This window comes from Oncorhynchus kisutch, unplaced genomic scaffold, assembly GCF_002021735.2.
Source record: "Oncorhynchus kisutch isolate 150728-3 unplaced genomic scaffold, Okis_V2 scaffold741, whole genome shotgun sequence".
In the NCBI taxonomy this organism is placed as follows: domain Eukaryota; kingdom Metazoa; phylum Chordata; class Actinopteri; order Salmoniformes; family Salmonidae; genus Oncorhynchus; species Oncorhynchus kisutch.
The window spans coordinates 41,216-66,465 of record NW_022262686.1 but is presented as its reverse complement, the minus strand read 5'-3'; the positions used below and the strand labels follow the sequence as shown (position 1 = coordinate 66,465).

At 43.9% G+C, this 25,250-nt stretch overlaps 2 protein-coding genes across 15 annotated transcripts in view; both read right to left on the bottom strand.

Annotated features, from left to right (window-relative positions):
- Nucleotides 1-12,352, bottom strand: part of LOC116361745 (contactin-1-like) — a 32,854-nt gene extending 20,502 nt beyond the window's left edge. The window contains 6 exon segments of the mRNA XM_031816100.1: nucleotides 872-967; nucleotides 1,264-1,445; nucleotides 2,466-2,592; nucleotides 2,805-2,840; nucleotides 3,163-3,274; nucleotides 12,221-12,352. Coding sequence (XP_031671960.1) covers nucleotides 872-967; nucleotides 1,264-1,445; nucleotides 2,466-2,592; nucleotides 2,805-2,840; nucleotides 3,163-3,217 — 496 coding nt within the window. The 5' untranslated portion in view covers nucleotides 3,218-3,274; nucleotides 12,221-12,352.
- Nucleotides 12,353-18,008: 5,656 nt separating this feature from the next.
- LOC109880253 (neuronal cell adhesion molecule) overlaps nucleotides 18,009-25,250 on the bottom strand; it is a 47,558-nt gene continuing 40,316 nt past the window's right edge. For 8 of the 14 annotated variants that reach the window (XM_031816091.1, XM_031816086.1, XM_031816087.1 and 5 more), the window contains 2 exons: nucleotides 24,485-24,496; nucleotides 18,009-19,284 (listed from right to left, as the gene is read on the bottom strand). In XM_031816091.1, coding sequence (XP_031671951.1) covers nucleotides 19,050-19,284; nucleotides 24,485-24,496 — 247 coding nt within the window. In that variant the 3' untranslated portion in view covers nucleotides 18,009-19,049. The remainder of the gene's footprint in view (nucleotides 19,285-24,484; nucleotides 24,497-25,250) is intronic. The other 6 variants (XM_031816088.1, XM_031816089.1, XM_031816093.1 and 3 more) reach the window with 1 other exon arrangement.

The window sequence follows — 25,250 nt, the reverse complement described above, 5'->3', positions numbered from 1 at the left end:
TTGGCAGAACATTTCACAGTATTATTACAATCTCATAGTCTGGAGATATGTATAAAACCCAAGAAAATCATGTTTTTGATAGCTTGGTGGGTCAACCACATATTACAGTCATAGTAAGTACATTTTTCTTCAATAAAGTAGCTATCAGCAGAGTCAGAGCTAGTAGGAAAAGACAAGTATGACTGTTAGTTTGAGTGATCATGTGTATTCTAGTATGTCTGAGGTACTAACTTGGTCATCATGTTTATTCTAGTATGTCTGAGGTACTAACTTGGTCATCATGTGTATTCTAGTATGTCTGAGGTACTAACTTGGTCATCATGTGTATTCTAGTATGTCTGAGGTACTAACTTGGCCATCATGTGTATTCTAGTATGTCTGAGGTACTAACTTGGCCCTCATGTGTATTCTAGTAAGTCTGAGGTATTAACTTGGCCATCATGTGTATTCTAGTAAGTCTGAGGCACTAACTTGGCCATCATGTGTATTCTAGTATGTCTGAGGTACTAACTTGGCCATAATGTGTATTCTAGTAAGTCTGAGGTACTAACTTGGCCATCATGTGTATTCTAGTAAGTCTAAGGCACTAACTTGGCCATCATGTGTATTCTAGTATGTCTGAGGCACTAACTAGGCCATCATGTGTATTCTAGTATGTCTGAGGCACTAACTTGGCCATCATGTGTATTCCAGTATGTCTGAGGTACTAACTTGGCCATCATGTGTATTCTAGTATGTCTGAGGTACTAAATTGGCCATCATGTGTATTCCAGTATGTCTGAGGTACTAACTTGGCCATCATGTGTATTCTAGTATGTCTGAGGCACTAACTTGGCCATCGTGTGTATTCTAGTATGTTTGAGGTACTAACTTGGCCATCGCTTGGGAGGAGCACAGAGCAGCACGGCCCCCTGGCCCTCCTTCACGGTCACAGGGTCTCTCTCTTCATCTGGGAACTCCTCCAGGTCTGGAGATAGAGAAAGATAACGCAGTGGTCAGTTTAACTCTAGCATATAGTCATGATTCCAGGTGTCCACAGACAACACAGCTATATACCACAGACAGAAGCAATGACTTAGAGACTACACACACGACATGATACTTCCTGTGTTTGTCAGTCAATTCAGTTTCAGAAACCATGGGGATGTGAATCTACTGTGAGAGAGAAATAGAACCTGTTGACCAGAGTCAACCAGTTTCACTCACATCCAGTACTAGTCTCTCTCAACATGAAATTAGGTCATGGCTCGCGACAATACTCACATCCAAACTTGACCTTGGCCTCCTTGCTGATGACGGTGCCGTACACGTTCTTGGCGACACAGACGTAGGTCCCTGCATGTTTCTTCTCTTCAGGGTTGTTAATGATGAGGTTCCCTCCCACCAGACTGTAGTGTTCATTGGGCAGCTCCATCAGCTTGATCTCCCAGTTATCACGCCTCCATCTGGGGGGGAAATGTGGATCTCCCTTTTTACCCATAATTTTTGTATAAATTGGAATGAGTCATTCCTCTCCATGTCCTCTGAAAGTTGTATGACTCTAGAACCAATCAAAGTCCTTTAAAACACCTTGTGAATGTCTGTGACTACATGGCAGTAGATCTTAAAATGTTCTTTAAATTTCTGTTAACTTTGGTTTTCCAATGATATGTGACGTAATGTGTGTTACCTTGATGTATTGTACGGGTTGATTTGGGTGTATGTGTGTGTATAGGGTTGATTTGGGTGTGTGTGTGTGTATAGGGTTGATTTGTGTGTGTGTGTGTGTGGTGATACCTGTATGTGGGTACAGGGTTGATTTGGGTGTATGTGTCTGTATAGGGTAGATTTGTGTGTGTGTATGTGTGTGTGTGTGTGTGTGTGTGTGTGTATAGGGTTGATTTGTGTGTGTGTGTGTGTGTGTGTGTGTGTGTGTGTGTGTGTGTGTGTGTGTGTGTGTGTGGTGATACCTGTATGTGGGTGCAGGGTTGATGTGGGTGTGTGTGGGGTTACCTGTATGTGGGTGCAGGGTTGATGTGGGTGTGTGTGGGGTTACCTGTATGTGGGTGCAGGGTTGATGTGGGTGTGTGTGGGGGTACCTGTATGTGGGTGCAGGGTTGATGTGGGTGTGTGTGGGGTTACCTGTATGTGGGTGCAGGGTTGATGTGGGTGTGTGTGGGGTTACCGGTATGTGGGTGCAGGGTTGATGTGGGTGTGTGTGGGGTTACCGGTATGTGGGTGCAGGGTTGATGTGGGTGTGTGTGGGGTTACCAGTATGTGGGTGCAGGGTTGATGTGGGTGTGTGTGGGGTTACCGGTATGTGGGTGCAGGGTTGATGTGGGTGTGTGTGGGGTTATCTGTATGTGGGTGCAGGGTTGATGTGGGTGTGTGTGGGGTTACCGGTATGTGGGTGCAGGGTTGATGTGGGTGTGTGTGGGGTTACCGGTATGTGGGTGCAGGGTTGATGTGGGAGTGTGTGGGGTTACCGGTATGTGGGTGCAGGGTTGGCCCGTGCTCTACAGTTCATGGAGATAAGTCTGTCAGGGGACTCCTTTGTGTAGACGATATCCAGAGGCTCCTCTTCAAATATTGGACCGTAGCCAGTAGCGTCATCTGACAGGGCACAACATCACAGTGATGTTACAACAACGTCACAGCAACATTATGTCAATATAACTTTAATGACTGCGAATGGTCGATAAACACACATAAAGCCAGACTCATTTCACTGTGATTCAGCGTGTAGGAGATAATGCTGTATGTCAGTGCATTACAAGCTTTTACAGAGTAAACGGTTATGAGAATGAAAACCAGACTCTGCTTACCTCCAAAGATCCTGGGCTCACCAAACAATACGGCCTCTGCAAAATGACGGGAGAAGACAAGGACACTTTGTTGAGTTTCTCATGGCTAGAACATGGCTTAAACTGTATCAGAACGTTCCAACCACACATGAGGTGGAACAGAGCCACATGGCTTAAACTGTATCAGAACGTTCCAACCACACATGAGGTGGAACAGAGCCACATGGATTAAACTGTATCAGAACGTTCCAACCACACATGAGGTGGAACAGAGCCACATGGACCTAGTAAAAACAGTAGTCCTTCTGAGATGATGTCTAATCTAGTTCATTCTAAGACATGTATAGAAGACAGAAGCAGTCTGTTGAGAGCTACTCACCAGTGTGTGACAGTGAGGAGGAGAGAACTAGCAGGACCAGGGCTGTGACAGCCATGACTGTCTACTGACTGACACAGAGACCGACGGAGGTCTGTAATGGACAGGACATGAGCTAAAGAGGAGAGAGAGAAATGACATCAGCTAGAGAGGAGAGAGAGAAATGACATCAGCTAGAGAGGAGAGAGGAAATTACATCAGCTAGAGAGGAGAGAAATGACATCAGCTAGAGAGGAGAGAGATAAATGACATCAGCTAGAGAGGAGAGAGAGAAATGACATCAGCTAGAGAGGAGAGAGGAAATTACATCAGCTAGAGAGGAGAGAAATGACATCAGCTAGAGAGGAGAGAGATAAATGACATCAGCTAGAGAGGAGAGAAATTACATCAGCTAGAGAGGAGAGAGAGAAATGACATCAGCTAGAGAGGAGAGAGGAAATTACATCAGCTAGAGAGGAGAGAAATGACATCAGCTAGAGAGGAGAGAGATAAATGACATCAGCTAGAGAGGAGAGAAATGACATCAGCTAGAGAGGAGAGAAATGACATCAGCTAGAGAGGAGAGAAATGACATCAGCTAGAGAGGAGATAAATGACATCAGCTAGAGAGGAGAGAGAGAAATGACATCAGCTAGAGAGGAGAGAAATGACATCAGCTGGAGGAGAGAAATGACATCAGCTAGAGAGGAGAGAAATGACATCAGCTAGAGAGGAGAGAAGCGACATCAGCTAGAGAGGAGAGAGAGAAATGACATCAGCTAGAGAGGAGAGAAATGACATCAGCTAGAGAGGAGAGAGAGAAATGACATCAGCTAGAGAGGAGAGAAATGACATCAGCTAGAGAGGAGAGAGAGAAATGACATCAGCTAGAGAGGAGAGAGAGAAATGACATCAGCTAGAGAGGAGAGAAATGACATCAGCTAGAGAGGAGAGAGAGAAATGACATCAGCTAGAGAGGAGAGAAATGACATCAGCTAGAGAGGAGAGAGAGAAATGACCAGCTAGAGAGGAGAGAAATGACATCAGCTAGAGAGGAGAGAAATGACATCAGCAAGAGGAGAGAAATGACATCAGCTAGAGAGGAGAGAGAGAAATGACATCAGCTAGAGAGGAGATAAATGACATCAGCTAGAGAGGAGAGAAATGACATCAGCTAGAGAGGAGAGAGAGAAATGACATCAGCTAGAGAGGAGAGAGAGAAATGACATCAGCTAGAGAGGAGAGAGAGAAATGACATCAGCTAGAGAGGAGAGAGAGAAATGACATCAGCTAGAGAGGAGAGAGAGAAATGACATCAGCTAGAGAGAGAGAGAAATGACATCAGCTAGAGAGGAGAGAGAGAAATGACATCAGCTAGAGAGGAGAGAGAGAAATGACATCAGCTAGAGAGGAGAGAGAGAAATGACATCAGCTAGAGAGGAAATACAATTATTGTTTATCTTCTTTGCTGAATGAAATAACCCTGAGCCTGAGTTGTATCTAATACAATTACATGATGGCTTGATCTTGTGCTCATCATTTCTGATTGTGTTTCCTCATATCCACCACAAGAACAGTCACACACACAGATCTATGGATTCTATTCTTACGGTCCCGTCCACTGTCCTTAGCAGTTTGACAGTACCCTCAGTGTGGCAGCAGCCACAGATCTGAATGCATGTATTCATTTGGTTTGTTTTATTGTTGAATATCCTGGTGTATAGACAATCCAGCTTTTAGGTGTAGAAATACAAACTGGATTCTATTAGATAGACCCCCCAGTGTGCAATTTCCATATCAATTCACTTTGGATGTTTAAATTATTACCAACACATGAGTCAGCAATATTCTCCAAATAGACTACAAATACTGTAGTCATGCAGGCTTTTCTCTGTGAGGGGCTTTTTCCATTAATATATGCGTTCACACACACACACACACACACACACACACACACACACACACACACACACACACACACACACACACACACACACACACACACACACACACACTGCAGCGCTCAGACGGGTCCGGTCTGGCGTCACACATGCTCACACATCAGTTCTGCAGCAGCATATGAGAGTCATCCTGCAGCAAGACCTTCTGAATACTGAGAGGAGAGGGAGGGATAGAGGGAGGGAGGATAGAGCGATAGGGAGAGCGAGAGAGACACAGAGCAAGTGAGAGAGAGAGACGAGAGAGAGAGAGAGAGAAAGAGAGAGAGAAAGATAGAGAGAAAGAGAGACAGAGAGAGAGACAGAGACAGAGACAGAGAAGAGAGAGAAAGAGAGAGAGAGAAAGAGAGAGAGAAAGAGCGAGAGAGAGAGAGAGAGAGCTGCTCTGAGTCTGCAGTATTCTCAGCTCTCTCAGAGGACAACACAACACCAGTCTCAATCGGCTGCAGCTAGTCACGCTATAGCTCCGCCCCTCACCTCACCATTATCTAAAAGTGCAGTCATGCTGCATGCATAATACACTCCTGATTGAACACAGGATGTAGAGCATACCGTAGTCATGTTTAGTGTCTTTAACACACCTCTGACACCCTATATCTGTACAGAATCCTAGAGATACCCCCATCTTTCCACGGTACTGGCCTCAGCATCCCTGTCTGTTCCAGCTACTCTACTGAACCCAGTCTGGCCTAGCTACTACACTGAACCCAGTCTGTTCAGCTACTATACTGAACCCTGTCTGTTCAGCTACTATACTGAACCCTGTCTGGCCTAGCTACTATACTGAACCCTGTCTGGCCTAGCTACTATACTGAACCATGTCTGTTTAGCTACTATACTGAACCCTGTCTGGCCTAGCTACTATACTGAACCCAGTCTTGCCTAGCTACTATACTGAACCCTGTCTGTTCAGCTATTATACTGAACCCTGTCTGTTCAGCTACTATACTGAACCCTGTCTGGCCTAGCTACTATACTGAACCCAGTCTGGCCTAGCTATTATACTGAACCCTGTCTGTTCAGCTATTATACTGAACCCTGTCTGTTCAGCTACTATACTGAACCCTGTCTGTTCAGCTACTATACTGAACCCTGTCTGTTCAGCTACTATACTGAACCCTGTCTGGCCTAGCTACTATACTGAACCCTGTCTGGCCTAGCTACTATACTGAACCATGTCTGTTTAGCTACTATACTGAACCCTGTCTGGCCTAGCTACTATACTGAACCCTGTCTGTTCAGCTATTATACTGAACCCTGTCTGTTCAGCTACTATACTGAACCCTGTCTGTTCAGCTACTATACTGAACCCTGTCTGGCCTAGCTACTATACTGAACCCTGTCTGTTCCAGCTACTATACTGAACCATGTCTGTTCAGCTACTATACTGAACCCTGTCTGGCCTAGCTACTATACTGAACCCTGTCTGTTCAGCTAATCTACTGAACCATGTCTGTCCCAGCTACTCTACTGAACCCTGTCTGTTTAGCTAATCTACTGAACCCTGTCTGGCCTAGCTACTATACCGAACCCTGTCTGTTCCAGCTACTATACTGAACCCTGCCTGTCCAGCTACACTACTGAACCCTGCATAGCCAGCTACTATACTAGAAACCTGTCTCTTCACCTACTATACTGAACCCTGTCTGTTCAACTAAAATACTGAGCCCTGTCTGTTCAGCTATTGTACTGAACCCTGTCTGTTCAGCTAAAATACTGAGCCCTGTCTCTTCAGCTATTGTACAGAACCCTGTCTGTTCAGCTAAAATACTGAGCCCTGTCTGTTCAGCTATTATACTGAACCCTGTCTGTTCAGCTATTATACTGAACCCTGTCTGTTCAGCTACTATACTGAACCCTGTCTGTTCAGCTAAAATACTGAACCCTGTTTGTCCCAGCTACTCTACTGAATCCTGTCTGTTCCAGCTACTCTACTGAACCCTGTCTGTCCCAGCTACTCTACTGAACCCTGTCTGTTCAGCTACTATACTGAACCCTGTCTGTTCAGCTAAAATACTGAGCCCTGTCTGTTCAGCTATTATACTGAACCCTGTCTGTTCAGCTATTATACTGAACCCTGTCTGTTCAGCTACTATACTGAACCCTGTCTGTTCAGCTACTATACTGAACCCTGTCTGTCCCAGCTACTCTACTGAACCCTGTCTGTCCCAGCTACTCTACTGAACCCTGTCTGTTCAACTACTCTACTGAACCCTGTCTGTTCAGCTAAAATACTAAGCCCTGTCTGTTCCAGCTACTCTACTGAACCCTGTCTGTTCAGCTACTATACTGAACCCTGTCTGTTCAGCTAAAATACTGAGCTTGTCTGTTCAGCTATTATACTGAACCCTGTCTGTTCAGCTATTATACTGAACCCTGTCTGTTCAGCTACTATACTGAACCCTGTCTGTTCAGCTACTATACTGAACCCTGTCTGGCCTAGCTACTATACTGAACCCTGTCTGTTCCAGCTACTATACTGAACCCTGTCTGTCCAGGTACACTACTGAACCCTGTATAGCCAGCTACTATACTGAACCCTGTCTCTTCAGCTACTATACTGAACCCTGTCTGTTCAACTAAAATACTGAGCCCTGTCTGTTCAGCTATTGTACTGAACCCTGTCTGTTCAGCTAAAATACTGAGCCCTGTCTGTTCAGCTATTATACTGAACCCTGTCTGTTCAGCTATTATACTGAACCCTGTCTGTTCAGCTACTATGCTGAACCCTGTCTGTTCAGCTAAAATACTGAACCCTGTTTGTCCCAGCTACTCTACTGAACCCTGTCTGTTCCAGCTACTCTACTGAACCCTGTCTGTCCCAGCTACTCTACTGAACCCTGTCTGTTCAGCTGCTATACTGAACCCTGTCTGTTCAGCTAAAATACTAAGCCCTGTCTGTTCAGCTATTATACTGAACCCTGTCTGTTCAGCTATTATACTGAACCCTGTCTGTTCAGCTACTATACTGAACCCTGTCTGTTCAGCTAAAATACTGAACCCTGTTTGTCCCAGCTACTCTACTGAATCCTGTCTGTTCCAGCTACTCTACTGAACCCTGTCTGTCCCAGCTACTCTACTGAACCCTGTCTGTTCAGCTACTATACTGAACCCTGTCTGTTCAGCTAAAATACTGAGCCCTGTCTGTTCAGCTATTATACTGAACCCTGTCTGTTCAGCTATTATACTGAACCCTGTCTGTTCAGCTACTATACTGAACCCTGTCTGTTCAGCTAAAATACTGAACCCTGTTTGTCCCAGCTACTCTACTGAACCCTGTCTGTTCCAGCTACTCTACTGAACCCTGTCTGTCCCAGCTACTCTACTGAACCCTGTCTGTTCAGCTAAAATACTGAACCCTGTCTGTTCAGCTAAAATACTGAGCCGTGTCTGTTCAGCTATTATACTGAACCCTGTCTGTTCAGCTATTATACTGAACCCTGTCTGTTCAGCTACTCTACTGAACCCTGTCTGTTCCAGCTACTCTACTGAACCCTGTCTGTCCCAGCTACTATACTGAACCCTGTCTGTCCCAGCTACTCTACTGAACCCTGTCTGTTCAGCTAATCTACTGAACCCTGTCTGTCCCAGCTACTCTACTGAACCCTGTCTGTTCCAGCTACTCTACTGAACCCTGTCTGTCCCAGCTACTCTACTGAACCCTGTCTGTCCCAGCTACTCTACTGAACCCTGTCTGTTCAGCTAATCTACTGAACCCTGTCTGTCCCAGGACTCTACTGAACCCTGTCTGTTCAGCTAATCTACTGAACCCTGTCTGTCCCATCTACTATACTGAACCATGTCTGTCCTAGCTAATATACTGAACCCTGTCTGTCCAGCTACACTACTGAACCCTGTATAGCCAGCTACTAAACTGAACCCTGTCTGTCCAGCTATTATACTGAACCCTTGGCCTAGCTACTCTACTGAACCCTGTCTGTCCAGCTACTCTACTGAACCCTGTCTGTCCAGCTACTATACTGAACTCTGTCTGGCCTAGCTACTATACTGAACCCTGTATGTCCAGCTACTATACGGAACCCTGTCTGTTCAGCTACTATACTGAACCCTGTCTCTCCTAAAGTCACTATGCAGTCCCAGAGCCCATCAGAGTCAGATTGTGACCTAAGAGAGAGGAGAGAGCGGGGGGTGCTTCTGTTCCCAACCAAGGAGGGCCTACAGCAGCAACTAGATCTTCTGCTCAGATTGCATCCGCCCTCTGCACAGAGAGAGGAGAGAGGAACTATCTACACTGAACAAAAATATAAACGCAACATGTAAAGCGTTGATCCCATGTTTCATGAGTTGAAATAAAAGATCACAGAAATGTTCCATACTCACAAAAAGCTTATTTCTCTCAATTTTTGTGCACAAATTTGTTTACATCCCTCTTAGTGAGCATTTCTCCTTTGCCAAGATAATCCATCCATCTGACAAGTGTGGCATATCCAGAAGCTGATTAAACAGCATGATCATTATACAGGTGCACCTTGTGCTGGGGACAATAACAGGCCACTCTAAAATGTGCAGTTTTGTCACACAACACAATGCCACAAATGTATCAAGTTTTGAGGGAGCGTGCTATTGGCATGCTGACGGCAGGAATGTCCACCAGAGCTGTTGCCAGAGAATTTAATGTTCATTTCTCTACCATAAGCTGCCTTCAACTTCATTTTAGAGAATTAGACAATACGTCCAACCATCCTCACAACCGCAGACCATGTGTATGGCGTTGTGTGGACGAGCAGTTTGCTGATGTCAACATTGTGAACTGAATGCCCCATGGTGGGTTATGGTATTGGCAGGAATAAGCTACGGAAAACGAACACAATTGCATTTTATCAATGGCGATTTCAATGCACAGAGATATCATGACGAGATCCTGAGGCCCATTGCCGTGCCATTCATCTACCACCATCTCCTCATGTTTCAGCATGATAATGCACATCCCCATGTCGCAAGGATCTATACACAATTCCTGGAAGCTGAAATAAGGGGATGAGTGATGACTAACAGAGGACTGTATAAATGAGGAATATAAATGAGGAATACCTCAGGATTCTCCAGCTGAGCAGCTTCCAGCATTTATCATCTGATACCCTGCTGCTGCTGCTGTCCTCCTCACACTCTTTTCTGGCTGGCTGGCTGGCTGGCTGACTGGCTGGCTGGCTGGCTGACTGGCTGGCTGACTGGCTGGCTGACTGTCTGGCTGGCTGACTCAACAATATTAGCATGTGCTGCCTAGCAGGAGCTCTAGGAATGACTCAGTGATTCATAAAGACTTAGACAACAACTTTTGTACTGTATCCTAGCAGTAATGTCAGACCCAGCCCTGACACTTGACCGCTGCATAATCACACTTATCAACAACTGCTGTACTTTGCAAATGCAAGTGGTCCAATTTATGAGGCTGTATTATCTTCCTAACCTAATGTGTCATGAAGTCCATCCTCTATAATCCACACAGAATAGAATGCAATAGAATACATTGGAATGCAATAGAATAGATTACATTGGAATGCAATAGAATAGAATAGAATGGAATGCTATAGAAAATAATGGAATAGAATAGAATAGAATGGAATGCTATAGAAAATAATGGAATAGAATAGAATAGAATGGAATGTAAATCTTCCTCAGAGCACCACTGATATTGTTCCAGTGGATCCAGAGGCATAGTGAATATGATGAAGACAAGACTGTAAGCATCTTCTACTCTTGTCTACTATCTCTGATCAAGTCCTGAGAGTTGGTTTTCTCTGTCATTCTGTAATCTGATCAACGGGACGCTCATATTTAGGTCAGCCCAGTATTAAGCTGCCTGCCTGGCCCACTGACTGAGTGGGTGTCTGTTTTTCCTGGCTGAACACAGAGAAACACCACAGTAATAACACTGACCTCCATATATGTCTGTTTCATTTCTTTTCAGATTTGTATTCTGACATCTGAATTATCCAGAGAAATATATAGGCCTGGAGTGAATGTAAAGTAATCACCAAAATGTCCTTTCCCCCAATATAAAATATCTTCAATAATTACATTTTTGTTTCTCAAACAACAATAATGTTAAATGAAAGCTATAAACATCCTATAATACCTGTGGTTATAATATTAAATATATTCTATAAACACCCTATAATACCTGTGGTTATAATATTAAATGTATTCTATAAACATCCTATAATACCTGTGGTTATAATATTAAATATATTCTATAAACACCCTATAATACCTGTGGTTATAATATTAAATATATTCTATAAACATCCTATAATACCTGTGGTTATAATATTAAATGTATTCTATAAACATCCTATAATACCTGTGGTTATAATATTAAATGTATTCTATAAACATCCTATAATACCTGTGGTTATAATATTAAATGTATTCTATAAACATCCTATAATACCTGTGGTTATAATATTGTGCATGGCAGTTTGCTGATTGTTTTCCCATCTGCTTATGTGCAACTGAATTGACAACAACCAATATTGCCAGAGTTTAGTGGTGTGTTCACTGTCATTCCCTCTAATTAGGCTGTGCTACATCAATGAAGAACAGCCTAGAGGGTATGAAGGTATGAAGGTATGCCCCAAGCCAGCCCGCTCTAGGACAGTTACATGTATGATCATTACATATTGCAGGAGTTTGGTTAGATAACGGGTTACAGGACAGCCCTGCCCAATGAGCCCGTAACGCATCATCCTTCAATTTCACCTTGCCTCGCCTCAACGCTGAGCTGCAGGGTACCCTCCCAAAATGAGACGCTACTTTCACAAACAACTTAGATGAGTAACTTGCCCACATTCATTTTTCAGAAGGCTATTAAATGTAACAAAGTACAGATGTGTAAATATCCGGAAAAAAAGGCGCTCACCGGTCAAAAAGTGACTGCACATTACCCTCACACGCACCTCCCCTCGACTATGATGAGTATGGAACTGCAGTACGAGGCCAGCATTGGCAACTGACTATTCTGCATTGCGGTAGCATACTCCGAAGCATTGCAGAGTTATCCCTGTCCTGGTCCGTCTTAAAATCCCTCATTGCAATCCACTAAAACCGACTAAATCTACAGACCCTATTCTACATGCATTATGCTCATGCCGTTTCAGCCTTACCTGTGAAATAGAATGAAACGGTATTTCAAATTATCCGCATAGCATGAACACCTGGATCAAAAGCGCATTGTCCCACAACCAAGCGCGAGGAGCAGCGCGTGCGTGTCAACTTTTCTATTGGAGGAGAGGATATGACTGACAGTGGTCGTAGGAAGGACGAGGAAGCGCATATCCGATCGCTATTGGAAGAGGAGGACGCAGGGAGGATGCCAGCATTGCGCACCGGCAGCGGTATCGCTGCCTGCAAAGCAAAGCCAACAAAGTAATCACATCAGCATTCTACATGATCGGTAGCCTACAATTTCAGAAAATGATTTTATTTGTAAAGATCTTAAAAGTGTTCTCTGGCCACATTGTAATAATAACAGTTATATTGATATATATTGGACATTTATTGAGAGAGGTGGTAGAGGTGTGTGGAGGGGTGATGGGATGAGAGAGGTGGTAGAGGTGTGTGGAGGGGTGATGGGATGAGAGAGGTGGTAGAGGTGTGTGGAGGGGTGATGGGATGAGAGAGGTGGATGGAGGGGTGATGGATGAGAGAGGTGGTAGAGGTGTGTGGAGGGGTGATGGGATGAGAGAGGTGGATGGAGGGGTGATGGATGAGAGAGGGTAGAGGTTTGTGGAGGGGTGATGGGATGAGAGAGTTGGATGGAAGGGTGATGGATGAGAGAGGGTAGAGGTGTGTGGAGGGGTGATGGGATGAGAGAGGGTAGAGGTGTGTGGAGGGGTGATGGATGAGAGAGGTGGTAGAGGTGTGTGGAGGGGTGATGGATGAGAGAGGGTAGAGGTGTGTGGAGGGGTGATGGGATGAGAGAGGTGGTAGAGGTTTGTGGAGGGGTGATGGGATGAGAGAGGGTAGAGGTGTGTGGAGGGGTGATGGGATGAGAGAGGTGGTAGAGGTGTGTGGAGGGGTGATGAGATGAGAGAGGTGGTAGGGTTGGATGGAGGGGTGATGGGATGAGAGAGGTGGTAGAGGTGGATGGAGGAGAGATGGGATGAGAGAGGTGGTAGAGGTGGATGGAGGGGTGATGGATGAGAGAGGTGGATGGAGGGGAGATGGGAGCTCTGTTGAGCTTTAGCTTGTTGATGCTCTCTCTCTCTCTCTCAATCTCAATCTCAATCCCCAAATCCAGATTCTATAATCCCCAGTGTGGGTAATGAGGGAGAGAAACAGAGAGAAATAGCACTTCTATACAGCAGGATTAGATCAAATCCAGATTCTATAATCCCCAGTGTGGGTAATGAGGGAGAGAAACAGAGAGAAATAGCAGTTCTATACAGCAGGATTAGATCAAAACAAGTCTCCCTCTATATATTTGAGTCACTAGGGTCCATAGTAGTCTAGTCACTAGTCACTAGGATGCATAGTAGTCTAGTCACTAGGGTGCATAGTAGTCTAGTCACTAGTCACTAGGGTCCATAGTAGTCTAGTCACTAGGGTCCATAGTAGTCTAGTCACTAGTCACTAGGATGCATAGTAGTCTAGTCACTAGGGTGCATAGTAGTCTAGTCACTAGTCACTAGGGTGCATAGTAGTCTAGTCACTAGTCACTAGGGTGCATAGTAGTCTAGTCACTAGTCACTAGGGTGCATAGTAGTCTAGTCACTAGTCACTAGGGTGCATATTAGTCTAGTCACTAGGGTGCATAGTAGTCTAGTCACTAGTCACTAGGGTGCATAGTAGTCTAGTCACTAGTCACTAGGGTGCATAGTAGTCTAGTCACTAGTCACTAGGGTGCATAGTCTAGTACTTCACTAGATAAACAGCTATACCGTTCAGTGTCCAAACAAGGTACATTGGACAAGGCCTTGTTATTGCATAATATACAGTAACATGTTACAAAGAACCTTGAATATCTCCAGTTATACATATTGAATCTATTGAAACAATACACAGGTATTCATGTTTGATATAGAAAACAAATGAATCCATTAAAATAATGAGGGCTGAAATTAAAAGGAGGAATAAATCAGTCTGAAGTGAAATTCTGAAACCAACATTTATTTATTTTCATTTTTAAAATACAAAATATTTAGCAATATTATATGATAGAGTAAACCATTTGACAGCCTGTCATGCTTTTTGTGTAGCTTCAACATTTACCAGAATGTTCTTCTATCCTTTCATATATTATTTCCTGCAGTCACCAGGGTTTCACACTGCGTCCTGCTATCATTTAGTCTATATGTGAGTCTCAATGGATGAGCATGTTGTTTGTTTAATTGAATTATTTTCTCCTCCCCTCCTCCTCCTCCTCCTCCTCCCCCTCCTCCTCCTCCTCCTCCTCCTCCTCCTCCTCCACTCCTTACCCCATAAAGCCTTGAGCTAGCAAAAGTAGTAACCTGACAAATTTGAAAAACAAAGTTGCACAGCAAATGAAAGAGTGAAAACTGTAAACACACCTTCAAACCCCCAGGTCAAGCTCTCGTCTGGCGTCTCTAATAGCCCCTCGAACCAAAACATCTACAGTCAGGTCAAGCTCCCGTCTGGCGTCTCTATAACCCCTCGAACCAAAACATCTACAGTCAGGTCAAGCTCCCGTCTGGCGTCTCTATAACCCTTCGAACCAAAACATCTACAGTCAGGTCAAGCTCCCGTCTGGCGTCTCTATAACCCTTCGAACCAAAACATCTACAGTCAGGTCAAGCTCCGGTCTGGCGTCTCTATACCCCCTCGAACCAAAACATCTAGTCAGGTCAAGCTCCGGTCTGGCGTCTCTATACCCCCTCGAACCAAAACATCTAGTCAGGTCAAGCTCTCGTCTGGCGTCTCTATACCCCCTCGAACCAAAACATCTAGTCAGGTCAAGCTCTCGTCTGGTGTCTCTATACCCCCTCGAACCAAAACATCTACAGTCAGGTCAAGCTCCCGTCTGGTGTCTCTATACCCCCTCGAACCAAAACATCTAGTCAGGTCAAGCTCTCGTCTGGCGTCTCTATACCCCCTCGAACCAAAACATCTACAGTCAGGCAGGTCAAGCTCTCGTCTGGCGTCTCTATACCCCCTAGAACCAAAACATCTACAGTCAGGCAGGTCAAGCTCTCGTCTGGCGTCTCTATACCCCCTAGAACCAAAACATCTACAGTCAGGTCAAGCTCTATTTACATATTACAACAAAATATCTACACACAGAAAGCAGACACATTTGGAAACTAAAAACTTGATGCAAGTTGTGAAAATGTAGATCATGTAAATCTGGAATTTTCTCTTGAAATTCTCCCTTCGTCTTCCCGGTGACATATGGAGCAGTTGATTTGTTTCTGCCAAGATGGCTGGACCGCTTCACACAACAGACTGTCATCACCTAGAAGAGGAGCTATAGAATACGTCACACACACACACACACACACACACAGATGCACACACACACACACACACACACACACACAGATGCACACACACACACACACACACACACACAGATGCACACACACACACACACACACACACACACACACACACACACACACACACACACACACACACACACACACACACAGATGCACACACACACACACACACACACACAGATGCACACACACACACACACACACACACACACACGCAGATGCACACACACACACACACACACAGATGCACACACACACACACACAGATGCACACACAGATGCACACACAGATGCACACACACACACACACAGATGCACACACACACAGATGCACACACACACACACAGATGCACACACACGCACACACACACGCACACAGACACACAGACACAGACACACACACACACACAGACACACACACACACACACACAGATGCACACACACACACACACACACACAGATGCACACACACACACACACACACTTCATTCTTGTAGATTATCCAACTCCACTGACTACTGGGTGGAGACTACACACTAAACTTCAAGGTTGCGCTCTGAGTTACAGCAAAACATGACAACATACAAATATAAACCTTTAAATACAACAAAAAAACGAATCACCAGCATATATTACTATTGACATTTTCCAATGAAACAAGCAACATTTCATTCCTTATGATGAATAGGCAAAACACATTCAATATCTTCCATACCTTTCAGCCCCTTCAGTTCATATCGGCTGGTTTACATCGTAGCAGTAGTTCACCCCATCCTTAATGGCAGTTAACCAGAGAGTTAAACAATAGGCTGCATCTGAAATGGGACCTTATTCCCTTTAGTACCCTACTTTTGACAAGGGCACTCTATATAGTGCACTACTTTTGACCAGAGCCGTATGCGCCCTGATCAAAAGTAGTGTACTATATAGGGGGAAAGGGTGTCATGTCAGGTGCACCATAGGTTGGCAGTAGTTTAGTTTAGTGCTGCTGGTCTGGTCCGTAGCCCTTCCTCTGTGTGTGACGCTGAGAGGAGAGATGAGACCATGGATGATGATAGACTATTCTCCTGTGGTGTTGGTTAGTGATTCATTTCTTTAGGTTAGTAAATAATCTCTCATGGCTGGGTCGGGACCCATGACAACTGTACCGGATTGGAACCATAGAAACAGAATGATGGAATGAATGTCATTCTATTTCTGCGTATTGGAACCGGTTCTGCTTTGTGTTTTAGAACCAGGTTCTGCTCTGTGTATTGGAACCAGGTTCTGCTCTGTGTATTGGAACCGGTTCTGCTCTGTCTATTGGAACCAGGTTCTGCTCTGTGTATTAGAACCACAGTTCTGCTATGTGGATGAGGGGATGTGTATGGGTATGAATCTAGAACTCTAGGCTGTTCTCCACAAAGGCACTATTAACCGTGCTGAAGGGTTCTCTGGTTTTGCACCGCCTGCAGTCTGTATCGGGTTCCAGACCTGGCTCAGAATAGTTTGATTTCATTACATTACGATGCACTCGATTTAGCTTGTCTGCTGTGCAGAGTTCACCCAGGTGGGGGGGGTCTCTGGTGATGGTACTATTATATTGGTTCCACAAGCGAGATAGAGAACACTTAATGTGTTTGCAAGAAAACAAATACTTTACTATTTTGACACAGGTCTGCTCTGGGAACTGCAACAGAAACTTAGCACCGCTAGACTGTTCTCTCTCTCTCTCTCTCTCTCTCTCTGTCTCTCTCTCACCCTCTCTCTCTCTCTCTCTCTGTCTCTCTCTCTCTCTGTCTCTCTCGCTCTCGCTCTTGTTCTCTCTCTCCACACAAGGCAGGAGCGTGGAGATGCAATGCTGTTGATCTATGCTGGATGGTGGCCATTTTATAGGTTAGGCCAACATGTTGATCAATGTTTGTTCCATGATCAGAGAGGCTGTATGCAGTCTGAGTGTGTGGTGAGTCTGTATGCAGTCTCAGCTGAGTGTGTGGTGAGTCTGTATGCAGTCTCAGCTGAGTGTGTGGTGAGTCTGTATGCAGTCTCAGCTGAGTGTGTGGTGAGTCTGTATGCAGTCTCAGCTGAGTGTGTGGTGAGTCTGTATGCAGTCTCAGCTGAGTGTGTGGTGAGTCTGTATGCAGTCTCAGCTGAGTGTGTGGTGAGTCTGTATGCAGTCTCAGCTGAGTGTGTGGTGAGTCTGTATGCAGTCTCAGCTGAGTGTGTGGTGAGGCTGTGTGAACAATGGGTCTGTTCCAATCTCCATGTTAGATAGCAGCGCCACTGCAACAAGACCATGTGTCTGGTGGAACGGAAGACAACTAAACAACAACCCTTGAAAAACCAAAGAAAGACAAACAACAACGTCTGTGTGTGAGTGTAGGATCGTTGGAGAGAGGTGTGGAGTGTCGCTGTTATTCTCTATTAATTATCACTCGTTTTCTCTTCAGGGCTACAAACTAGAAATGTGTTTATCCCTGACCATCCAGTCCATAGATGTGTTCTGCTATTACAGTATACATACAAACACCTCCTGTCTTGCAAAAATAACATGTCACAATAGCATTTAAACTGAGTCACACTTTTCACAGCAATGTCCACAAAGACATTGATGACGCCATAGTTTCCCCCCGTAATTATAATACCAACATAACACTTCTGACAGTAGAAAGGTAAGATGATGAAAGGCATAACCAGTAGTTGAAGGTGCTCCGTCATCGCGTACAGTCAGTCAACGTGAATCTCTGCTCCCACACTAGACACCAGTATGATTCCGTGTGTAATGGTTTAGAATATCATTCATTCCATGCAGTATATTAATCAGAAGCAGATGGATGTATAGAATGGAAAACTGTATACTGTTGACTGCCATGTTGGGTGATGTGGAGAAAATATATATTCTAATGGATATCATTGTTTGCAAAAAGACAACGATCTATATATGTCATCATATATACGTTTGCAAAAGCTAAAATGGCCCTAACACACACATGCCCTCTCCAGCACTTTGTGGAGCAGTCTGGGTGATGAGAACCAACCCAGTCTGCTCCTGGAATACATTCCTCCACTTCCTGCTTGTCAGTGTTGCCTTCTCCTCCATCCTCCATCTCTCTCTGTCTGTTTCTGGGCTCCTACATCCCTCCTTCTACTTTTTCAAATGGTTCTAAGGTTCTTCTTCTCATGTCTGTTCTGGTTGGTTAGTTGTTTCTCCCATTGTGTGATAGTGAGGGTGGTGAGAGTAGTCACAGTGTGATGGGGGGGTGGGGAGTTGGCGGGCAGGAGGGGCAGGCTGTGGAGAGATGACAAGGTGTGACAGAAGTAGCCATGGTGATGGGTGGCCACAGTGACAGGTCACCACGGTGATGAGTCTCCATGGTGACACGTCCTTATGGTGGCAGGTCTCCATGGTGACAGGTCAGGTCACCATAGTGACGGTTTCCATAGCAGCCAGTCGTCATGGCATCGCCATCGGCTAGCGGTGACTGTCTCTCTACCTAGACGAAGGAGTTCATAGCGTTGACCGGCGAGGGGGCCTCGGAGCTCTCGTTGCCCTCATGCGTGTCTTTCTCCTTCTTGCCGCTGTACTGGCCGATGAAGGATCCATCCTCGTTGAACTGCCCATCCCCTCCCTCGCCGTAGTCCACCAGGCTGTCATCACTGTCGTCCCTCTTCACCGTTCCGTTGGACGGCGTCCGGCTGCCCTTCAGTGGCTTGTGGTCCTCCGTGTCACTAAGGGTTAGGAGGGAGAGGCAGAGAAACGGTTTACTTTAGGTCAGATAGTGGTGGCTAAGTTTGGTCCTGGAGAGATACAGGGGGTGCAGGGTTTTGTTCCAGCCTGGCATTGATGCACCTAATTCACCTGACCAAGGTCTTGTTTAGGATGTGTTCAAGCTTGGCTGGAGCAAAAGCCTGCAACACCTAGATCTGCGGGACTGGACTTGGTGACGAATACTTTGACATGATTCCATTTCAATCAGTAAGGCGTGCTTCTCAACATAACTCACATACTAGGCAGACATCAGACCATGTGCTATCCATTAAATCTACATGCATTAAAGACTCAGAGGGATTCAAATAACAGATCTGTCCAAAATGCACAGGGGTCTTAATGGTCTGGAGTCGAGGGGCTGAGTCGTACAAAAACCCTTTTATTGAAATTACAAACTGAACTGATTCTGGTGGATCAATCTACCAGTAGAAGTGCAGCATGCTATCTCCTGTTGAACATTAACACTACGGTGACACTATATCCTGTTCAACATTAAAACTATATCCTGTTCAACATTAACACTACGGTGACACTATATCCTGTTGAACATTAACACCACGGTGACACTATATCCTGTTCAACATTAACACCACGGTGACACTATATCCTGTTCAACATTAACACTATATCCTGTTCAACATTAACACCACGGTGACACTATATCCTGTTCAACATTAACACTATATCCTGTTCAACATTAACACTATATCCTGTTCAACATTAACACCATGGTGACACTATATCCTGTTCAACATTAACACCACGGTGACACTATATCCTGATCAACATTAACACTATATCCTGTTCAACATTAACACTATATCCTGTTCAACATTAAAACTATATCCTGTTCAACATTAACACCACAGTGACACTATATCCTGTTCAACATTAACACTATATCCTGTTCAACATTAAAACTATATCCTGTTCAACATTAACACCACGGTGACACTATATCCTGTTCAACATTAACACTATATCCTGGTCAACATTAACACTATATCCTGTTCAACATTAAAACTATATCCTGTTCAACATTAAAACTATATCCTGTTCAACATTAACACCACGGTGACACTATATCCTGTTCAACATTAACACTATATCCTGTTCAACATTAACACTATATCCTGTTCAACATTAACACCACGGTGACACTATATCCTGTTCAAAATTAACACCACGGTGACACTATATCCTGTTCAACATTAAGACTATATCCTGATCAACATTAACACTATATCCTGTTCAACATTAAAACTATATCCTGTTCAACATTAACACCACGGTGACACTATATCCTGTTCAACATTAACACTATATCCTGTTCAACATTAACACTATATCCTGTTCAACATTAACACCACGGTGACACTATATCCTGTTCAACATTAACACCACGGTGACACTATATCCTGTTCAACATTAACACCACGGTGACACTATATCCTGTTCAACATTAACACTATATCCTGTTCAACATTAACACTATATCCTGTTCAACATTAAAACTATATCCTGTTCAACATTAACACCACAGTGACACTATATCCTGTTCAACATTAACACTACGGTGACACTATATCCTGCTCAACATTAACACTACGGTGACATAATATCCTGCTCAACATTAACACCACGGTGACACTATATCCTGTTCAACATTAACACCACGGTGACACTATATCCTGTTCAACATTAACACCACAGTGACACTATATCCTGTTCAACATTAACACTATATCCTGTTCAACATTAACACTATATCCTGTTCAACATTAAAACTATATCCTGTTCAACATTAACACCACAGTGACACTATATCCTGTTCAACATTAACACTACGGTGACACTATATCCTGCTCAACATTAACACTACGGTGACACTATATCCTGCTCAACATTAACACCACGGTGACACTATATCCTGTTCAACATTAACACCACGGTGACACTATATCCTGTTCAACATTAACACTATATCCTGTTCAACAATAACACCACGGTGACACTATATCCTGTTCAACATTAACAATATATCCTGTTCAACATTAACACCACGGTGACACTATATCCTGTTCAACATTAACACCACGGTGACACTATATCCTGTTCAACATTAACACTATATCCTGTTCAACAATAACACCACGGTGACACTATATCCTGTTCAACATTAACAATATATCCTGTTCAACATTAACACCACGGTGACACTATATCCTGTTCAACATTAACACTATATCCTGTTCAACATTAACACTATATCCTGTTCAACATTAACACTATATCCTGTTCAACATTAACAATATATCCTGTTCAACATTAACACCACGGTGACAATATATCCTGTTCAACATTAACACTATATCCTGTTCAACATTAACACCACGGTGACACTATATCCTGTTCATCATTAACACTATATCCTGTTCAACATTAACACCACGGTGACACTATATCCTGTTCATCATTAGAGCTGGTCATGGGTGCACCTCAGCCACGCTCAAGGTCCTAAACGATATCTTAACCGCCATCGATAAGAAACATTACTGTGCAGCCGTATTCATTGATCTGGCCAAGGCTTTCGACTCTGTCAATCACCATATCCTCATCGGCAGACTCGACAGCCTTGGTTTCTCAAATGATTGCCTCGCCTGGTTCACCAACTACTTCTCTGATAGAGTTCAGTGTGTCAAGTCGGAGGGTCTGCTGTCCGGACCTCTGGCAGTCTCTATGGGGGTGCCACAGGGTTCAATTCTTGGACCGACTCTCTTCTCTGTATACATCAATGAGGTCGCTCTTGCTGCTGGTGAGTCCCTGATCCACCTCTACGCAGACGACACCATTCTGTATACTTCCGGCCCTTCTTTGGACACTGTGTTAACAACCCTCCAGGCAAGCTTCAATGCCATACAACTCTCCTTCCGTGGCCTCCAATTGCTCTTAAATACAAGTAAAACTAAATGCATGCTCTTCAACCGATCGCTACCTGCACCTACCCGCCTGTCCAACATCACTACTCTGGACGGCTCTGACTTAGAATACGTGGACAACTACAAATACTTAGGTGTCTGGTTAGACTGTAAACTCTCCTTCCAGACCCATATCAAACATCTCCAATCCAAAGTTAAATCTAGAATTGGCTTCCTATTTCGCAACAAAGCATCCTTCACTCATGCTGCCAAACATACCCTTGTAAAACTGACCATCCTACCAATCCTCGACTTTGGCGATGTCATTTACAAAATAGCCTCCAATACCCTACTCAACAAATTGGATGCAGTCTATCACAGTGCAATCCGTTTTATCACCAAAGCCCCATATACTACCCACCATTGCGACCTGTACGCTCTCGTTGGCTGGCCCTCGCTTCATACTCGTCGCCAAACCCACTGGCTCCATGTCATCTACAAGACCCTGCTAGGTAAAGTCCCCCCTTATCTCAGCTCGCTGGTCACCATAGCATCTCCCACCTGTAGCACACGCTCCAGCAGGTATATCTCTCTAGTCACCCCCAAGACCAATTCTTTCTTTGGCCGCCTCTCCTTCCAGTTCTCTGCTGCCAATGACTGGAACGAACTACAAAAATCTCTGAAACTGGAAACACTTATCTCCCTCACTAGCTTTAAGCACCAACTGTCAGAGCAGCTCACAGATTACTGCACCTGTACATAGCCCACCTAAAATTTAGCCCAAACAACTACCTCTTTCCCAACTGTATTTAATTTTTATTTATTTATTTATTTTGCTCCTTTGCACCCCATTATTTTTTTATTTCTACTTTGCACATTCTTCCATTGCAAAACTACCATTCCAGTATTTTACTTGCTATATTGTATTTACTTTGCCATCATGGCCTTTTTTTGCCTTTACCTCCCTTCTCACCTCATTTGCTCACATTGTATATAGACTTGTTTATACTGCATTATTGACTGTATGTTTGTTTTTACTCCATGTGTAACTCTGTGTCGTTTTATCTGTCGAACTGCTTTGCTTTATCTTGGCCAGGTCGCAATTGTAAATGAGAACTTGTTCTCAACTTGCCTACCTGGTTAAATAAAGGTAAAATAAATAAATAAAAAATTAACACCACGGTGACAATACACAGGTATATTGGACTTAGTAATGCTGTCCTTAGTGTTTCCTCACCTCTCGTATTCTATCTATGCCAGAATATGTCAGACATTTATACCGTATAGAAATAACAACACTGAGTTTACAAAACATTAACGAAACCTTCTCTTTCCATGACAGAGCACCTGATTTAAGTGAAGTGTTATCTTTTATCTTGTCATGACAGAATGACCAGATGAATCCAGGTGAAAGCCATGGTACTTTGTCACTGGTTAAATCCACTTCAATCAGTCTAGATGAATGGGGAAGACAGGTTAAATAATGATTTTTAAGCGTTTTGACAATTGAGACATGGATTGTCTATGTTGTGTGTCATTCAGAGGGTGAATGGGCAAGACAAAATATTGGAGTGCCTTTGAACAGGGTTTGGTAGTAGGTACCAGGCACACTGGTTTGTGTCAAGAACTGCAACGCTGCTGGGTTTTTCACTTTCAACAGTTTCCTGTGTATATCAAGAATGGTCCACCATCCAAAGGACATCCAGCCAAATTGACACAACTGTGGGAAGCATTGGAGTCCACATGGACCAGCCTCTCTGTGGAACTCTTTTGACACCTTGTAGAGTCCATGCCCTGAGGAATTGAGGCTGTTCTGAGTGCAAAACAAGGTGCAACTCAATATTAGGAAGGTGTCGTTAATGTTCTGTACACTCTGTGTATAAACCTATATTAGATCGACATTACAATGGCACAACTCATAAATACAACCGAATGTTGACATTTTTCTACCCAAAAGGAAACATTGAAAGCAACTGAAAATGAAGCCAAACAGGATATGCAGTCAAATAGTAGCTTCTGATTTTAGTGACTGTTAGTGTGAAGTAAATAGAACCGGATTACAATCAGGTGCTGGCCAACAAACAGGTGAGTTAAACTGACACAGTATAATCTGTGCTGGGTTCGACAAGGACCAGCTGTCTCCTTTAGTATCAGTTTAGACACACACACAGACCTGTATCAGACGGTGTGTGTTGCATGCCAGGCTTGCTGTATGCTCATAGCATAATGCTAACCCTCTTACCTTTCCAGGGACCTACACCCCAAAGACAGAGAACAATGGAGGAACACATGAAGAGTGGTGGATGAGAAAATACATTCTGCTATGTGCTTTATTACAGTAGCAGCCTGATATCAAACAGTCAACCCATGTATTACAGTAGCAGCCTGATATCAAACAGTCAACCCATGTATTACAGTAGCAGCCTGATATCAAACAGTCAACCCATGTATTACAGTAGCAGCCTGATATCAAACAGTCAACCCATGTATTACAGTAGCAGCCTGATATCAAACAGTCAACCCATGTATTACAGTAGCAGCCTGATATCAAACAGTCAACCCATGTATTACAGTAGCAGCCTGATATCAAACAGTCAACCCATGTATTACAGTAGCAGCCTGATATCAAACAGTCAACCCATGTATTACAGTAGCAGCCTGATATCAAACAGTCAACCCATGTATTACAGTAGCAGCCTGATATCAAACAGTCAACCCATGTATTACAGTAGCAGCCTGATATCAAACAGTCAACCCATGTATTACAGTAGCAGCCTGATATCAGTCAACACGTTTGAAGCACCACAATTATTATTACTATACTAACTAAAAACCCCAAAAGGATTTGTCACACAAAGTCTGATGATGACATCACAAGGTGCAGATTGAGACACGTTCAGCAGCAAAGCTTGATACAACTTCTCATCAATGATAGCATGGCAGCTGTTTTTAATGTTACATTAAAATACACACTATTTGCACACACACACTAATGTATAAAAGTTGCT